Source organism: Globicephala melas, chromosome 6, assembly GCF_963455315.2.
Source record: "Globicephala melas chromosome 6, mGloMel1.2, whole genome shotgun sequence".
NCBI lineage: Eukaryota > Metazoa > Chordata > Mammalia > Artiodactyla > Delphinidae > Globicephala > Globicephala melas.
The window spans coordinates 19,906,124-19,924,473 of NC_083319.1; the positions used below are offsets into that span (position 1 = coordinate 19,906,124).

Genomic DNA, 18,350 nt, shown 5'->3' on the forward strand with positions numbered 1-18,350 from the left:
ATGCCAGCCCGGGCCCTGCACGGAGCCTGCTTGCGAGGAATTGTGGCAGAGCAGCCCCTGATTGCTTGGAGCCTTGAAAGTCCCCTGGCTGTTTCAGCAAGAGGTGGGATGACAGCTTTCACATCATTGCCAAGCTCCACCTTAGAAGACTGGCTTTGCCTCCCTTCCCAAGCCCCTCGCCGGAGCAGGGCCTTCTCTGTCAGGCCTTTCCCTGGGGCTGCCTTTCGCTGGGGTGTGATGGTCACCTCTTTCTCCTGGGTGGGAATCCATGAGCTGTGAACCTCCAGCTGGCATCTTGCTTCCCTTCCAAGGACTGTGCGGGAGGAGTTGTGCTTCCCATAGATTCCAGGTTCTCTAAAAATAGTCAAAATAATGATACCAGCACCACCACCACCACCTGTGTCCTAAGTACCACGTTGTCGAGACTCAGTGAGCGAATGCGGGTAAAGCCCAGTGCCTGCACAGGATAAGCTCCCCTCAAATGGTAGCTCTGGTTATGTGAGTGGTCTTCAGTATCCACATGAGTGTGTGTGCTCGTGGGTGAGACTGGTCCTTGATGGCATCTGAAACTCTCAGGTAGCTGATGGATCTGCCCAGATGATGAACCCTTTCCGAGGAGCCAGAAGGTGGTTTCTTTCCTGAGAATCCTGGCACGTGCTGGGCGACAGTTTTAGCCTCTGCCCCCCCACCCCACTCCCACCGGCTGTGCCACATTCTCAGTCCTTCCATAGCATGCTCTCCTAGCCCGGTTTGTGAACTAGCCTCTGAATGTGTGTTTAGTAAATTGCAAACGTTCCGAGTTGCTTAGTCCTACCTCCTGACTTTTAAAGGGGCCCCTGCTAGGGTAGTAATTGCTCCCAGGCAGGCTGTTGCCAAAAAGAGTAACACTTAGTTTCTGCAGGGAGGCCACTGTGAAGCAGGAGCCCAGCTGTGGCTCGCCCTGGTCACAGCAAAAGGGGAGAGCGTTCGTTCAGGTGCCCATGGCCCCCATGAGCATGCTGTCCACAGGAGGGCAGACTGGACTTCCAGGGGCTGGCTCTCCTTATCATCCCTGTCCCAGGTGGCCAAAGGAAGGGCCCGAGGAGCTGGGCGGCGACTGACCGGCACGGGAGGGTCGTCAGTTGCCCTCTGGCTCCACGTGTGGCCATGCCAAGTTCGGTGCCTGTATATCGAGGATGTGCATGGTTCGCTGGATCTGAGGTCAGCCTGTTCCGCCGTTTCATAAGGGAAACGGTGATCAGCGAGCATTTCCTTAGCCCCTGCTGTGGGATAGGGCACACGTGACGGGCTTTGAGAGAGGTCAGTAACCATGCTGGGAAATGCTTCAGGCACTTGACCATGCATACAAATTATCAGGGACCTTGTCAAGTGCAGGTTATGATTCAGCAAGTGCTGCAGTTATTATGGCCTCATAACTATCCCAAAACCAAGAGGTGTGCAATAGCCACAGATTCTGCTCAGCCTTGCTGCGGATCAGGAAGTGGACAGGCCACAGCCGGGCAGCTTGTCTCGGCTCCGTGATCCTCAGGTTACAGCTGGAAGACTCAGTCTGGGCACCCGAGCCACTGGGAGGCTTGTTTTGTCTCATGTCTGGAGGTTGGCATTGGCTGCTGGCCGGGGGCCCCCAGCTCTTCCCTGCACGGGCCTCCCTGTGCCATCTTCTCACAGAGCTAGTTTGGGCTTCTTCTAAGCGTGGTGGCTTAGAAAGGGATTCTGAGGGCATGGGTCCTGGGAGAGAGACAAGTAGAGCTGTATTCTTTTTGTGACCCAGCCTCAGAAGGCAGGTTCAAGGGGAAGGAAATAACTCTTACTTCCTGTATCAGTTTCCTAGGGCTATTGTAGCAAATGATCGTCACAACCTTAGTGGCTTAAAACAACATAAATTTATTCTCCCACAAATCAAGGTGTCAACAGGGTCATACTCCTTCTGAAGGCTCTAGGAGAAGATCCTTCCTTGCCTTTTCCAGCTTGTGGTGTTCCTGCCATTCCCTGGCTTGTGGCAGCATCCCTGCAGTGTCTGCCTCTTCGTCACTTGGTCTTCCCTGCATGTCTCTGGGTCTCACATCTCTCTCTCCTTCCTCTTCTATGGATGCCAATCATTGGATTTAGGGCCCACCCTAAATCCAAGATGATCCCATCTCAAGATCCTTAACTTAATTACATCTGCAAAGATCTTATCTCCAAATAAGGTCACATTCAACAGGTACTGGGGGTTAGGACTTGGACATCACTTTTTTGGGGGGAGAGACACATTTCAACCCACTACAGCTCCTGATGGAGAGTGGCAAGGTCCTAGGAGAGCGTATAAGACTTGGAAAATTTGGGATGGGGACTGCGATTCTGCATTTCTCATAAGCTCCTAGGTTGTTGATACTGCTGGACAAAGATACAGGCTACTGTTCTCAAATCTCAGTCTACTGAGGAGGAGGGAGGAGTAAATAGCAAGCTAGGCACCATATTAATACTAAAGCCACGTAATATTTGAATAACACACAGCATCTACTATGTACAGTCACTTGACATATATTAGCTCCTTTAAACCTTCACAGCCACCTTTTAAAAAGGTTTTTGTCCCTGTTCACGGATGTGAGGCTCAGAGAGGTTAAATGACTTAACCAAGGTCACACAGCCAGGAAGTGGTGGAGCCAGGACTTGAACCCAAGCAGAGCTGGTTCAAAATCCTTGCAGTTACTACTGCAGTCCCCTGCCTGGGCTGGGACCTCGGGAGGGAGCCATCAGCCCAGGGGAGGAGAGCCAGTGTGGCTGCAGAGAGGAAGTAGCTGCCTAGCTGGGCCTTACAGGGTATTCACTCAGGCACCTGAGATTTGCTAAACGTGTGTGTGTGCCTCACGCAAAAGCAGGAGCCAAAAGACACGTGCTTTCTGCCCTCGTGTAAGCTGGTTGGGGTGTTGACTGTGGACAGTTATACCAGGTAGAGAAGTGAAGGAACAGATCTTCAGGGAGGTACTAGCAAGAGCAAAGGCACAGAGACATGGGCTGGGGCTCACAGGTGTGCTGAGGGGAACCTGGGGGCTGACCGAGAGGAGAGGCAGGGCGAGGGGGCATGGGGCGCGGAAGGAGACCCTGGCTTTTCCCAGGCCTCACCGATGGCTGGACAAACCTGGAGAGACACACAGCACTTGGACTGATTGCATTCACTCCAGAATCAAGGAGCTGTTTGCTGTAAGGCAGACAGAAGGAGGCCAAAGCTTTCAGAGGCTGGGGAGTCCAGAGGCCTGGGTGGGGCTGTGTACTAGAACTATTAACTCACACCCTTTGGGGGACTTCGTTTCCTTTTTGTTTATTTTTTCCAGCTATTAAAGGAATAGATTCAATATGTAATACACACACAAAAACATGCGACAGTAGAAGGACCCAGATGTCCTACCTTCCAAAGACAACCTTTGTTAACATCTTTTATTTTTTTACATATAATTCGCATACCATAAAAATCCCCCTTTCAAAGTATGCAAATCAGTGAATTGCACAACCATCACCAGCATCTAATTTTGAAACATTTTCATCATCTCCCCCACCTCCTGCAAAAAATTCCTGTACCCTTTTAGCAGTCACTCCCTATTTCTGTCTCTAAAGATTTGCCTATTTGGGGCATTTCGTATCAGTGAACCATAGAATATGTGGCCTTGGTGTCTGACTCCTTTCACTTAACATAGTGTTGTAGCAGATATCAGTAAATTCCTTTTTATAGTGAAATAATATTCTGTTGTGTAGCTATAACGTATTTTGTTTGTCCATTTGTGAGTTGATGGACATTTGGGTTGTTTCCGTCTGTTAGCACCTTGATGTAGCTTCTTATTCCTTTCTCTGTACGCTTTTACACAATGATATTATACAGTATATACCATTTTGCGTCCCACATTTTCACTTGCGTTTTCCCACGTGATTTAAAACTTCTCATAAGTGCAATTTGTAATAGCTGCATGATAACACTCCATCTTCTGGCCGAATTATAATTTACCTAACCGTTCCCTTGAAGTCAGGCGTTTAGTTGTTTCCAATTGAAGTAAGATTTTAAAAGGAGCAACAGATGAGAGAAACCTCAGGGGATCTTTCCAGAAGAGCTTAAATCGCCTCCCAGCCTATCTGTGCCAGCAAGCTGCTGAGCCCAGAGAGGGACGAGGATGACTTATCCCAGATTACTAAGAGGCAAGGATTGGACTGGATGGTGTACAAAAATTCTTCTCCAGGGTGGCATAGCAGATCTGCCGAGGACCCAGGCCCGCTCTTCCCCAGACCCCCAGATGTCAAGGGAGATGTTAGCTTTATATCAGGCCCCCTGGCAAATGTTTACATTTCTTTTCTGAATTTATTTTCTTTACCCTCAACAATATAGTCTTCATATGCAGTCTGGAAAGCCGAGAAAATGAATAAAGAGCTTGGAATGAAAATTGCCTGGAATTCACCTCTCGGAGGCAACTCCTGTGAACATTTCGGCATATTCCTTCCCAGTCTCTTTAACACATTTGAAGACCACATTCGTTGGGCAATTTTAAGATAACATTAAAAAACCTGAATTCACAAGTAAAGCATGACCACTGTAGAAGGTGTTAAAAATCCTACACTAAGGGAAAACCTCATGCAACAGTCTAGGTGTCTGTCCTTCCAGAGTGTTACGCTCACAGGGCATAGGATATGGACAAAAATAGTTCAGCAAAGTTGGGGTCAGACTATTTGCTTTCCGCCATCCTCCATAACATCTTTCCATTTCAGAAAGACCTTTGCAAAATATTAAGGTACAGAGTGGTGTTATGTGATTCCATTTTTTTTTAAGAAGAGAAGTATATTTGTACATACTTACATATGTGAAGAGAGTTCCTGGGAGGATGCCCAAGAAACTGTTAATGGTGGTTACTTTTTTTGAAAAAATTATACAGTTATACAATTTTTTTTTTTTTTTTTTTTTTTTTTTTGCGGTACGCGGGCCTCTCACTGTTGTGGCCTCTCCCGTTGTGGAGCACAGGCTCCGGACGCGCAGGCTCAGCGGCCATGGCTCACGGGCCCAGCCGCCCCGCGGCATGTGGGATCTTCCCGGACCGGGGCACGAACACGTGTCCCCTGCATTGGCAGGCGGACTCTCAACCACTGCGCCACCAGGGAAGCCCTACAGTTATACAATTTTTAGAGGTTACACTCCATGTACAGTTATTACAAAATATTGGCTATGTTCCCCATGTTGTACAATACATCCTTGAGCCTATCTTATACCTAATAGAGTGTACCTTCCACTCCTCCACTCCTATATTGCCCCTCCCCCTCTCTCCCCACTGGTAACCACTAGTTTGTTCTCTATGTCTGTGGGTCTGCTTCTTTTTTGTTATATTTACTAGTTTGTTGTATCTTTTAGGTTCCATATATAAGTGATGTCATAGATTTGTCTTTCTCTGTCCAACTTATTTCACTTAGCATAAATCCCTTCAAGTCCATCCATGCTGCTACAAATGGCAACATTTTGTTCTTTTTTATGGCTGAGTAGTACTCCATTATATATGTATAATGGTGGTTACTTCTTAGTCTCAGTCCTGGGGCCTGTGGCTTCAGTAGTCTGGGGGCCTGAGACGTGTTTTTAAGGGAAGGGAGCTTTGGGGAGGCAGGAGTTTTACAATTTGTGTATATACCCATTTTTTACTGTTTGCCCATTTCTATTAGATGCAATTTTAAGTTTAATTGGAAAAAATAATTATATGTCATTAAATATTCTGCAACATTATTGTTTATGACTTTATAGCATCACTGTATGGATATACCATAGGGTATATCTATGAATCACAGACATTCATAGACATTTAAGGGGGGGGGGTCCAAATTATTTTTGAAACTTTTTGTTTTGCATAGTCTTGATGATTTTCTTGGGGTTAATTCCTAGAAGTAGAGTTGCAAAAGTTTTGTACCACTTTGTCAAATACTTCTTAGCAAGTTTGAACCAGTGTGCTCCAGCTGGCAAAATGCCAGATGCCCTGTTACACTTTCTCACCCAGATGGGCTGGTGAAAGCCTTTTAGTGTTTGATTCTTTTTGGCTAACCATGAGTGCCACCGTGTTTTGAGTGCCACCCATGTGGTAAGCAGAATAATGAGCCCCAAAGATGTCTACATCCTGATCCCCAGAACCTGTGAATATGTTAGGTTATATGACAAAGGGGAGTTAAGATTACAGATGAGATTAAGGTTCCTGATCAGCTAACTTTGACATAGAGAGATGATTCTGGATTATCCAGGTGGGCCCAGTGTAATCACAAGAGGCCTTAAAAGTGGAGGAGAGAGGGGTTTCCCTGGTGGCGCAGTGGTTGAGAGTCCGCCTGCCGATGCAGGGGACACGGGTTCGTGCCCCAGTCCGGGAAGATCCCACATGCCGTGGAGCGGCTGGGCCCATGAGCCATGGCCGCTGAGCCTGCGCGTCCAGAGCCTGTGCCCCTCAACGGGAGAGGCCTCAACAGTGAGAGGCCCGCGTACCGCAAAAAAAAAAAAAAAGTGGAGGAGAGAATAATAAGAGAGAACAAGGAAGATGACTGTATGAGAAGGATTTAACACGAAGATGCTGTCTTTGAGGATGGAGGAATGGGGCCACAGCCAAGGAATGTGGGTGGCCTCTAGAAGCTTGGAAAAGGCAAGGCAGTGGATTGTGTCTTAGAGCCTCCAGAAAGGAACTCAGCCCTGCTGACATCTTAGTCTTAGTCCAGTGAGACCCATGCTGGATTTCTGACCTTGAGAACAGTAAGATAATAAATTTATGTCCTTTTAAGCCACTAAGGTTGTGATAATCTGTCACAGCAGCTATAGGGTACTAATACAGTCCAGTACATACTGTATCCCCAACACCTAGCACAGTGCTGGCCCTGAGGGAGGTTCTTGGTTCTTGTCTAGATGGTGCATTATATTTATCATTTGCCCAGTCGCACAAGATACAAAAGTAGTTTTGCAGTTGCCACATACATACCACTGGAAAACGAACCCACTAAGTTGTGTTTCTGATTTGTTTGCAGTACATTTTGTCTGTAAACTGAGTGTTTATAGTCAAAGTACTGTGTTACTTGGGTTATTTCCTTTTTCCCCTTCACCTTAGTTCTGTTATTGATTTGAAATAGGTTCATTTGTTTCTGCTGGAATTCAGTAGGGTTTCCCCACATCTTTATTGATTTAATTTTACTTTTTGAATAACAAAAACATCAAAACTGTACCTAAAAAACATACTCAGAGTATTACTTCTCCCGCACATCCCTTCTACCCACCCCCACCACTTCTCGCAAGACAACTAAATAAGCTAATTTCTGGCTTATTTCTGTTTCTTTGTGCAAGAATAAGCAGATACATGTATATGTTCTTTTGCCTTTCTTATATAAAAGGTAGTATGCGATAGATATTCTTTTTCAGTTAATTTTTAAACATTTAGCATCCTGGAAGTCACTGCATGTCATTGCACAGAAGTCTCTGTCATTCTTTTTTACACCTGCATAGTACTCCACTGTGTGGCTTTGCTGTACTTTATTCAACTGTTGTCCTCTGTCTGGGAGCTTAGATTGTTTTCAGTATTTTACAGTTACAAACAATGATGCAGTGGGTAACTCCATGTATATGTATTTTGTCACTTTGGGAAGTGTATCTTCAGGGTAAATTTCTAGAGTTGGGATTTCTGTGTCAAAGGGTAAATACATATATAGTTGGTCAATATTGCAACATCCCACTCCATAAGAGTTGTTCCATCCTGAATTCCCACCAGCCTTGTCTGAGCATGCCCGACAGGTGCTGTCAAGTTTTTAATTGTTTCCTATCTGATAGGTGAGAAAGGGTATCTTGATGTAGCTTAATTTGTAATTTTCTTATGAGTGAAATTGAACATCTTTTAATATGTTTATGGACCATTTTTATGTCTTCTTGTAACTTGGATGTGTCTTTTATTATCCTTCTGTTGTCAAGATTTTGGACTTTTCCCCCTAAAATTTAAGAATTCTTTATATATTAAGGCTTACTAGCCCTTTATCTGTGACATGTATTACAAATGTTTTCTCCTTGGTTGTCATTTTCTTTCAACTTTGCTTATAGAGGTTTTTTTTCCCCCAATGTGCAAGTTTTTTTAATTATCATTTAGTTTAATTACCAGTTCTTTCTTCTGTTGAATTTGAGGTCTCTTTAGAAAACCTTTCTTAGGTATAGAGCATTTTATCCTTTTTTTTCTTTTAATACTTGTAAATACATTTTTCTTTTTAAAGCTCTGATTAGCACACTGGCCCTGAACTCCATGCAGATCTGATTTATTCTTGTGTGCAGAATAAGATATGGATCAAATTTTATCTGTTTCCAAATGGCTACATAGTTATCCTAGTGCTATGTATTAAAAGCCCATCTTCACCACAATGATTTGTGATGCCACCTTTGTCATGTACTACATTCCTGTGTGTCCTTGGGCCTATTTCTAGCCTGTTTCCCTGTCTGTCCATCTGCTCACGGGTCAGTCCCCCACAGTTTAATTGCAGAGGCTTTAGAGCAGGATTTAGCATCTGGTACCTCCTCCTGTAGCAATTCCGTATCAGGGTTTTCATAGCTGTTCTCGTAGTTTGATTTTTTAATTAAAAATTATTATTAAAAATTAACAGATTCATTTTTACAGTAATTTTAGGTTGATTAAAAAAAATTAAGCAGAGAGTATAGAGTTTTCATATACCCCTTCTCCATCCACCCTTTTCACACACAATTTTCCTTATTATTAACATCTTTCATGAGTGTGGTACTTTTATTACAGTGATGAGCCACATTATGATACATTATTATTAACTAAAATCCATAGTTTACATTAGGGTTCACTCTTGGTATTGTACATTCTATGGGTTTCAACAAATGTATACTGAAATGTATCCACCATTCCAGTATCATAGGAATAGTTTCACTGCCCTAAAAATCCTGTGTGTTCTGCCTGTTCATCCCGCCATTCCTTCCCCAAACCCCTGGCAAACCACTGATCTTTTTACTGTCTCTAGTTTCGCCTTTTCCAGAATGTCACGTGGTTGGAATCATACACTATGTAACATTTTCAGATTGGGTTCTTCCATGTGCAGTTTTATTTTTTCACATGAACTTTTTATGTCAGCTTATCTAACAAAAGCTTGGTTGTGTTTTTATGGGGATAATGTTAAATATTCAAATGAGAGAGAATTAACATCCTAATGATGCTGAATCCTTTCCAACAACAGGCCATCTCTTTTTTTTCTTTTCCTATTTGTTGAGTCCATTTTGAGTGTTATAAGTTTTCTTCACATGTGTGTTGCACATTTCCTGTTAAGTTGATTCCTGTTTTCTCTCTTCTGTCACCATTATAAATGTAGAGTATAGAGCACAGAGCATATACTCTACCTCTTCTGATTGGTCACTCTGTGTATATGAAGGCTTGAACTTGAGAACTCACTGATTTTTACAGGTCTGTGGAACAGCACAACGCAGGTGAGAGGGCTAGTTCCAGGCCAGCTTTACCCCAACTTACCAGGAGGCCTCAGACCCATGACATATTTTCTCTACCCCTCACCCCAGTTTTCTCTCTTCCAAAATGAAGGGCTGGATACATGCGCACCATTTCCCAGAGTGAAATTCCAGCCAAAACTAAATTGTGGTTTGTGTTTTTACCTCTTTTCCTTACTTGTGATTGACAAATTGGATGTTTTTTCCCTGCTGCAGTGCAGAGCCAGGCTGCTGCAAGTACCCAGCCTCCCTCCATGCCCTGGCCTTGTCAAACTAGACCTTTACGTAAATGGAAAATGTCTCTTGCCTGTCTACAGAAACCAGAAAGGGCAAGGGGACTAGCTTGCTTGTTCGTGTATTTGTTCATCCATTCATCTAATTGTTTATTCACAAGTTACTGATTCTGTCAGGCATTGGTGGGGTGCCTCCCATGTGCCATGCAAGGGGGGTGCAGGACTCTGGCCCTGAACTCAGTGCTTACAGCCCAGCATGGTCTCGAGCTATGATGAGAGCTTTGGGGCTGGTACTGCAGAAAGTTCTTTCGGACAGTGCTGGTTTAGAGTGCCTTTGCATCACCTGAGTTGAAATGTTGAGCAGGCAGATACAAGTCAGGCTCAGAATAGCAGTTGGGCTGGGTTCATATCTTGCTCTGCTATTTGACTGCTGGGTGTCCTTGGGCAAGTGACTTCACCTCTCTGAACCTCACTGCCCTCATCTATAGAACAGGCTAGACCATTCCATGCCTCAGGTGGTGCTTATTAAGTGTAGAGCCAAACTGTACGAGGCCACTGGCCTGAGCGAGGTGCTCAAGGGGTTCCATAGCTGTTATTCCTCCTGGGTTTGACCGTTGTAAGTGCTCTGATGTGTTTGCTTGAAAGCCAAACTGTCCTGTGAGAAGAGCTCAGGAGTGGCTTCTCTGCCCTCATTCCACCGTTGACTCAGAGTATGACCTTGGGCAAGTCCTTTCCCCTCTCTGGGCCTCAGTTTTTCCACTGATGACCTGGGGGTTAGAGCAGGCCTTCTTTGAGGGCTGCCCATGTCCTGAATAGAGTAAGCAAGGACTGACAATGGACGTGTTAGTGTGAGAAGAAGGAACCAGAAGGAAGTCAGAAGGCACCAGGTCCGCCAGTTCCATCCGTGGCATGTCCGAGTGGGTTCTGCCTTGTGAGAGCAAGGTTTACCAGAGAGGGTTGTGTGATGAGCTCACCCAGACCCAGCCCTCACCCACAGCTTGCTTGTTCTAGGAACCTTCTGAGCATTTACCTTGACCTTTTTAAAAAAAATACAGACAAGGTTTACTGACTTCTGAACTGTTGGAAGAAACTAATGTTATCTCATTAAAACTGCATTGCTCACCAAAAAAAAAAAAAAAAAAAAGCAAGAAAGAAAACAAGCCCATTAAAGTTTTAAACCTGACATGGAAGACTATTAAAGATTCATAATTGCAATAAAACTCTTCAGTAGAATTTGAATTTTCGTTGTGGTAATGCTACAGTCAGCGGGGTCCTCATTTGAAGCCGCAAAATCCATTTCAATAAAGTCTTGGGAAGGTGGTGAAGAAGGAGGCCCTGGCCCAGCAAGGCTCCCACCGGTGTGCACATCCAGAGAGGATGGATTCCTGCCTGCCAGCTCAGCACAGGGGTCGAGTGGTTGGCAGGTTTCTCCCCTGCCTCCCTCTGATGTGAGAGCTCAGCCCTGCTGCCATCCTTCCATGGGTTCGTTGGGCTCGTTTGTTCCTTGCAGCAGGCAAGAACAGAGCACCTACTGTGTGCATGTCAGAATGCCCGGGCCTGAGAGGTCATGTCAGAGGTGGAAGGATAGGCTGGTTTTTCCTCGAGGAGGAGCCAATACTGGTTCGAGCAGAGGTTTGGCAGCCTGGCAGAACGAAGGCCAAATCCCAGCTCTTGTCACTTCACTTGCTGGCCTCAGCCCCTCATCTGTAAGATGGGGATAAAAATATGTGCCTCGTGGGTGTGGCCATCACGTGTGAGTGTTGACAGGGAAGGTGGAAAGGCGGAGGGTATGGCTTTGAGAGACTCAGAGGAGGCAGAATTGCAATATTTGGTTGGTGAGTGACCAAGGGTCACTTTAAGGGTAAACATGGTTTTCAAAAACGCAGCTAACATTTATTGAGGACTTACTGTATGCTGGATACTGTTTTATCTGCTTTGTATGTGTTCATTCCATAAATATTCATTGAGCACCTACCATGTGCCAGGTGCTGTTTTAGGTGCTGGGGATCCAGTGGAGAGGGTATTAACTCATTTAATCCTCAGACCTATGAGGTAGGCACTGATGCTTTTCCCATTTTCCAGAGAAGGTAACTGAGCCACAGAGAGGGCAGGGAAATTACCCGAGGTCACACAGCTGGGAAGTGGCAGAGCCTGGAATTAGATCCCGAGGACAAGACCCCTGGGTCTGTGCTCAGTAACCACACGGCAAATGGCTTCTCATTTAGTTGGTGTACCACTCTTCACAAATGCTGGTCTTATCCCGTTTTGAGGGAAGCAAGGCCTAGAGCGGTAACATTATTTTCCCCAAGTCTCTTAAGTAGTAAGAGGGGGTCATTACCAAGGCCAGCTCACTCCTAAGCCTGCTGAGCTCTTTACACTGCTCCAGGGGCCTCAGACCCAGGGGGAGTGAATTCCTGCTTCCTGGTGGTTGGCTGGCCAAGTTCAGGGGAAAATCAGTGTCCTGTCCTCGTTAAAGTCCCTTTGCTCTCTCCTCGGAGCATCCCGGACCCGAGCCTGTCACTCGATGGCTGTGGATGTTGGAGGAGTCTTTCCTCTGCCTTAAAATGAAGAGCACTCCCGCTCTCCACCCTCTGCTCCTTCATCACTGGTGATGAATAGGACGCCCGTGGTGACAAATAAAAGAAAGACTCCTTTATTTGTTCATCCTTCTACGTCCTCCCCACGGCGCCTGTCGGAAAGCTGAGCAAATATTAGACACTCAGTCACACTCTGCTCCTGTCTCTCCCTTCTCCAGGGGGTTGCGTCCTGACAGCTCTGGGCTGGTGGGTGTTTTCTTGGTTAATCAGCCTCAGGGTCTGGGCTTTGCTGTTGCCTCGCTCTGTGGTCCCTGACACGTCCCTGTGCTGTCTGTCTCCCCATATGTAGGGGACCTTGGGAGGCCTGACAGTAGCCACGCTTTCCTTTTTCCTTTTTGCCTTAAATCTGCCCTCCCCTCCCCCTCCCCCGCCCGGGTTATCTAACTCAGAGCTGGCTACCCTGGGAAGGAGAGAGTAACATTTCAATGAATGAACACGGAGAGCTCTTAGGTATTTTTTGTGTGTGTGGGAGGGGGAGTGCTTTAGGAGAAGAGCCAGATGAAGACCTTTAAACACCCCACCTGGACTTCACGTTGCACAAACCAAAGGAAAAGGGGAAGTAAGTGGAAGTGAGCATGGGAGAGTAGAGAGGAGGGGTCTCTGCAATCCCCTCCCGTTTACTAAATGCCTTCTGCGTGCCAGACACTGTGTGGGATAAAGGTGGCACAGGGTTGGGGGATAATAGGGCAGAGGCTGGGCTCCAATGCTGGCTCACCGTCCACGTGTGACCATGACCTTGAGCAAGTTGACATGTCAACCTGTCCCCGCCATTTGGAAGGGAAGTGAATGAAAATCTCTCGAAAGCCTTTCGAGTGTCAGGCTCTGTGCTGAGTGGTCCCACTTGCTTCTCAGAGACCTGGAAAAGGCGGGCAGTATCATGTGCCTTTTACAGACGAGGAGTGTACTTGAGCGGTGCAGGACCGCACAGCCCCTGTGTCATGGCTGCCTGGCTTCAGAACGACGGGCATCTTTCTGTTGGACCGTAGGGACGGGACTCCACAGCCTGCTGGCCTGGGGCTGCTGTGAGCAGCACGTGAGACGCTGGATTTATTTGAACGTGGCTTGTGAATTCTGAATGACAGTGAACGTGCAGACGCCTGTTGTGACAGGGCTCCCGGACCTCGGGAAGCTTTTCAACAAGTAGAGGGAATGAGAGAGAGAGCTGGACACAGAAATGGGAGTCACTCAGACCAGCTCAGATGCTGCAGAGGGCTGCGTGGAGACAGCCCCGTCTAGAGCTTCAGTTTTAAAACAGGCTCTGAAAGAAGAAGAAAGATAGGAGAGGATGGAAAGAGATGGGGAAGATGGGCTCACGTAACCCCCCATTAAGTTGGGGTTTCCAGAGTGTGACTCCTACTTCACACCTGTTCCCCAAGTGGATTGCACATGAACCCCACACTGACTCACAGATCGGGTAGGGATTCATTCAGCAGACATGAGGGGGAAATGTGATTAGCACAGCAGACCTTTGATTTCGTGGATGTTAATGTTTACGAGGAGGCTGCAGTAAACGTGTGCCGGTGATTCACAGCACTGCCCGGCTCAGGGAAGGGAGAGTAACTGAAGCTTGGAAACCATAGCACTAAATCGGTACACCCCCCCCAAGAACCATTGCCCCCAGAGGCTACTGACACCCCGACCTCAGTGTTGCCAGATTTAGCGAATAAAAATACAGGCCACCGTTTAAATCTGAGTTCCAGCTGAAGAGCGAATACCTTTTTTAGTGTGCATACGTCCCATGCAATATTTGGGACATTCCCTGCTTCTCCAGCCTCGCTGTGAGGGGCCAGGTAGGTGCTTGTAGAATTGAGTTGCTTCCCCCAGGCCTGGACCTGTAGGGAGAGACTTGCTCACGAAAGGATGCCCTCACTTATCTGGTCTCTCAGATGTTACTTCCTTTAATTAAACTGCTGGGATGAAATAAAGTGTGTGGAAAAGACTGAAATGGACTTCCTTAGCTTAACAAAAGCCAAAGCTATTGAGAGGGATACTTAAGGAAACAGAGCACTTCAGCAGATGAAAAGTACAGCCTGGCTCCAGCTCGGATCTGTGGGGGGACAACCAGGGGCAGAGGGGAGAGGTAGAGCCGCTACTCAGGGAGACTGTGATGATGTGGGCCGAGGGGGCCGTCCTTGCCTTGAGAGCATCCCTCCGCCCTCAGTAATGCCCGAATGCCTGCCTGCGAAGCTCTCCTTTGACACAGCTCTGCTTCTCAGCATCGGGGAACACCAGCTGGGAGAGAGGCACAGTGGGAAGTGGCGAAATCCATACCTCCATGCACAAGCACTTATTGAGCACTTGCTGTGTGCCAAGCCCCGAATCGGGTGTTGGGTCTCACCTCTAGCTCTTTACAAGGAAACCAGCTGGGGTTGCCTAAGTTCTCAGGGACCCCAGTTTCTCAACTAGGGAGCTCAAAGATGCAGAAAGAGAGAAAAAATTTGTTGATATTGCTGGTGGCGTTGGGAAACACATGCTGATGACTATAGAGATTTTGGAGGGCAATCCTGGGCTAGGATTCCCCATTTTACACCAGAGGAAACTAAGGGACAAAAGCTCATTGGGGAATTTGCTTGAGCTCATGTGGCATGAAAGTAGCAGAGCCAGGATTTGGACCTGAATCTGATGGTCTTTGAAACCCTTAACCATAGCGTTACGCTGCCTCCTGGATTGTAGGGGTTGTTGAGGTTTTTAAGCCAGGAAGGATATCATGAAAGCAAAAAGTTGAAGAAACATTAATCGGGTGCTAGGTCTGAGGCCAGTTTAGAAGTTAATGCACGGAGGAGGATGCCAGCTCAGGAGCTCAGGTATGAGCAGGTGGGGACCCAGGTTAGGGGACCGATGGGAGAGGAGGAAGGTGAGACTTCCTGGAGAGTCTACTCAGGGAATAAAGGCAGAGTTTATGATGGGGGTGGGTGTTCAGAGCTGGATGCTGCAGGTGTAGGGAGGAATGGCAGGCTTTGGACATGCTGGATCTGAAGCCCGAGAGCAGCCCAGTAGTAGAAAGCACTAGGGCCTTGGGACCTGACCTGGGTTTACACCCTAGCTGTCCTCTTCACTAGCTCTGTGACCACAAACTATTTCCTTAACCTCTCTGAGCCTCTGTCTTCTCTCTGGTGAGATGCAGAGCAATGACACCTACTCGGCAGGATACTGAAGGTATTAAATAAGGAAAACTATGTAAAGGGACAGACAAGGTTCTTGACATACAGTCAGCATCTGGTTAAAAGTGGTTTGAAACTTGGGGCCCCGGGCTGGTGTCATGTGTTAGTCCCCACTGAGCTGCAGCAGAGATGGTCCTGGATCTGGGAATGGAGGGACTGGTGTCTGACTCTTCATTCATTTGATGAATTTTTATTGCATTCCCACTGTGTGCCGGGCCTTGGGGACATAGCGTGGAGAGGCTGGTGGGAAAACCCAATTATAGCACAAAACGGAGCCCGCTGAGCACCCTGAGAGCAGGATGTGATCTGTCTGGCTGTGGGTGGTGCCCCAGCTCAGAGCCTGGCACGTAGTAGGTGTGCAGGAAATGTTGAATGGGGTTGTGGAGGCAAAGATGCAGTGGGCCTTCTCTGAGCACATCAACGCTGGTGCAGAGGAGGGTCGGAAAGTCTGAATTTGTAACCACTTTCTGTTCTGGAAACTCCCCAACAGCAGGTGAGGGGTTCAAGAAAAGATGAGAAAATGGGGACCAGGGTTTCAGTTCTCAGCCTCATCATCACATCTTATTCTCTTTTTCTTCCAAATTCCCAATTGGCTCACCTTTTCCAAATTCTGCTTTGAAAAACGCTGGAAAACGCCCCTGGGGGTGATCACGTGCCATCAGCAGGCTGGGACGGGGCGAGAAGGAAAAGCGGCCAGGAATAATTGTCATTATGGGGACTTCCCTGGTGGTCCAGCGGTTAAGACTCCACGCTCCCAATGCAGGGGGCCCGGGGTTTGATCCCTGGTCAAGGAACTAGATCCCACATGCGTGCTGCAACTAAGGAGCTGGTGAGCCGCAACTAAGGAGCCTGTGAGCCTCAACTAAGGAGCCTGCCTGCCACACTAAAAGATCCCACACACAGCAATGAAGATCCAGTGTGCTGCAATTAAGACCCGGCGCAGCCAAATAAATAAATAAATAAACAAATATAAAAAATAATTGGCATTATGGGGCTGCCCTTCAAGGCCACGGTGGGCTTTGACCCTGGGCAGCCCCCTCTGGTCACCCATCGGTGAACAGAGGAAAAGCAGTGAACCTCCAAGTTTAAACATGCTGCACGTCCTTCTGACATGCTCCAGGTCACACTGCAAGAGCTTCCCAGCCAACCTCTTCTGGTTTTGTCACATACTTATGTTTATTGGAAGGCTAGTGTTTTCTCTCTGTTTTTTACTCCTTTCATTAAAAAATATGTTCTTACATTACAAAATAAAACTGCCTTTTTTAAAATTTATTTATTTTATTTTATTTATTTTTGGCTGCGTTGGGTCTTCGTTGCTGCGCGTGGGCTTCTCATTGCAGTGGCTTCTCTTGTTGCCGAGCACGGGCTCTAGGTGCGCGGGCTTCAGTAATTGTGGCATGCGGGCTCAGTAGTCATGGCACGTGGGCTCAGTAGTTGTGGCTCGCAGGCTCTAGGGTGCAGGCTCAGTAGTTGTGGCGCACGGGCTTAGTTGCTTTGCGGCACGTGGGATCTTCCCAGACCAGGGGCTTGAACCCGTGTCCCCTGCATTGGCAGGCGGATTCTTAACCACTGCACCACCAGGGAAGCCCCCAAACCGCCTTTTTGTCATAAGAATCCAAGCAATATATTTATCCCTTTAACGGAAGGCTAGTTTTCTCATTTATTGCTTTTTTCTTGAGTAACTTAAAATGATGTTTACACTTTAAGGTTATATAAGAATGCACGCTTGTAAAAATTTTACAAGCTTGTAAAAAAATTTACAATGCTTGTAAAAAAAAATTTTAACAGTGTAGAAGTGTAAAAGGAAAATAATGGAACTCTGCCTTCACACCTCATCCTACCCCCAATTCCACCCACCTCCAGGCCTCTGAAATGGCTTTTGTTTTCTAGATCAGGGGACCCTTGGGAATCTCACAGACACATCCCTCAAAGCCATTGCTAAGTTGAGGGGAGGTGGCCCTTTCCAGTGACAGGAACATGAGTTGAAGATCAGGATTGGACAGTTGGTTCTACTATTGATTTGCTGTGTGGCCCTCAGGAATTCACATAACCTCTTCGAGCCTCCTGCTGTATGACCTCCAGCACCCGCATAGACTCTCTGAGGCTCGGTGACCTCCTTGGTAGGCTACCCAGGAGGAGAATTGGGATCGGGGCTCTGAAGCCCTGACGTTCGGTGTCCTGCAGACAGCCCAGGTGACTGTGTTGTGTTGTGGTCTTGGCAGGTTGGGGACCAGATTCTGGAGGTGAATGGGCAGAGCTTTCTCAACATCCTGCACGACGAAGCGGTCAGGTTGCTCAAGTCATCCCAGCACCTCATCCTGACGGTGAAGGATGTCGGGAGGCTGCCCCGTGCCCGAACCACCGTGGACAAGACCAAGTGGATTGCCAGTTCCCGGATCGGGGACACCGCCACGAACTCAACAGGGTGTGGCTGCCCTGCTCTCTCGCTCTGAGCCCCAGCACCCCAGGGCCATTTCTGAAAGCCAGTAACAGCCCTTCCCACCTCTTCGCCATGCACCATGCCCTGACCTGTGAAGACTGCGCTGATTCCTAGAGCCTGTGGTCCCAGCCCCGGGGTCCCTTCCGTTTGCCGGGCAGGACCTCGGGCACATCCCTTGTCCCCTCCTGGCCTTGGTTTCCCTTGGAAAGCTGAGCCACAGGACCCGGCTCTCCCGGTCTTTATTTGCCCCCCAGCAAATCACATAACTTACTTTTGGGCCCTCAGTTGCTCTGTCTGAGGAGTGGGAATCACAACCCCAGCCCCCGTCTCAGGTGTGTGGATGAGGGTCCCATGCGTCACTTGGGTGAAAGGGCCTTGGGAGTCACAAAGTGAGATACAGTTGCCAGGTGGCTGTGCAGCTGCTAGTAATGTAAAGTGTCACCTTTGGACTTCCAT

The 18,350-nt window shown here is 47.4% G+C and overlaps 1 protein-coding gene across 4 annotated transcripts in view; it reads left to right on the forward strand.

The window, feature by feature from the left end:
- The window catches only part of WHRN (whirlin), an 88,591-nt gene that overhangs the window by 48,395 nt on the left and 21,846 nt on the right, over positions 1–18,350 (forward strand). For all 4 annotated transcript variants that reach the window (XM_030858904.3, XM_060300571.2, XM_030858905.3 and 1 more), the window contains exon 4: positions 17,677–17,879. In XM_030858904.3, coding sequence (XP_030714764.2) covers positions 17,677–17,879 — 203 coding nt within the window. The remainder of the gene's footprint in view (positions 1–17,676; positions 17,880–18,350) is intronic.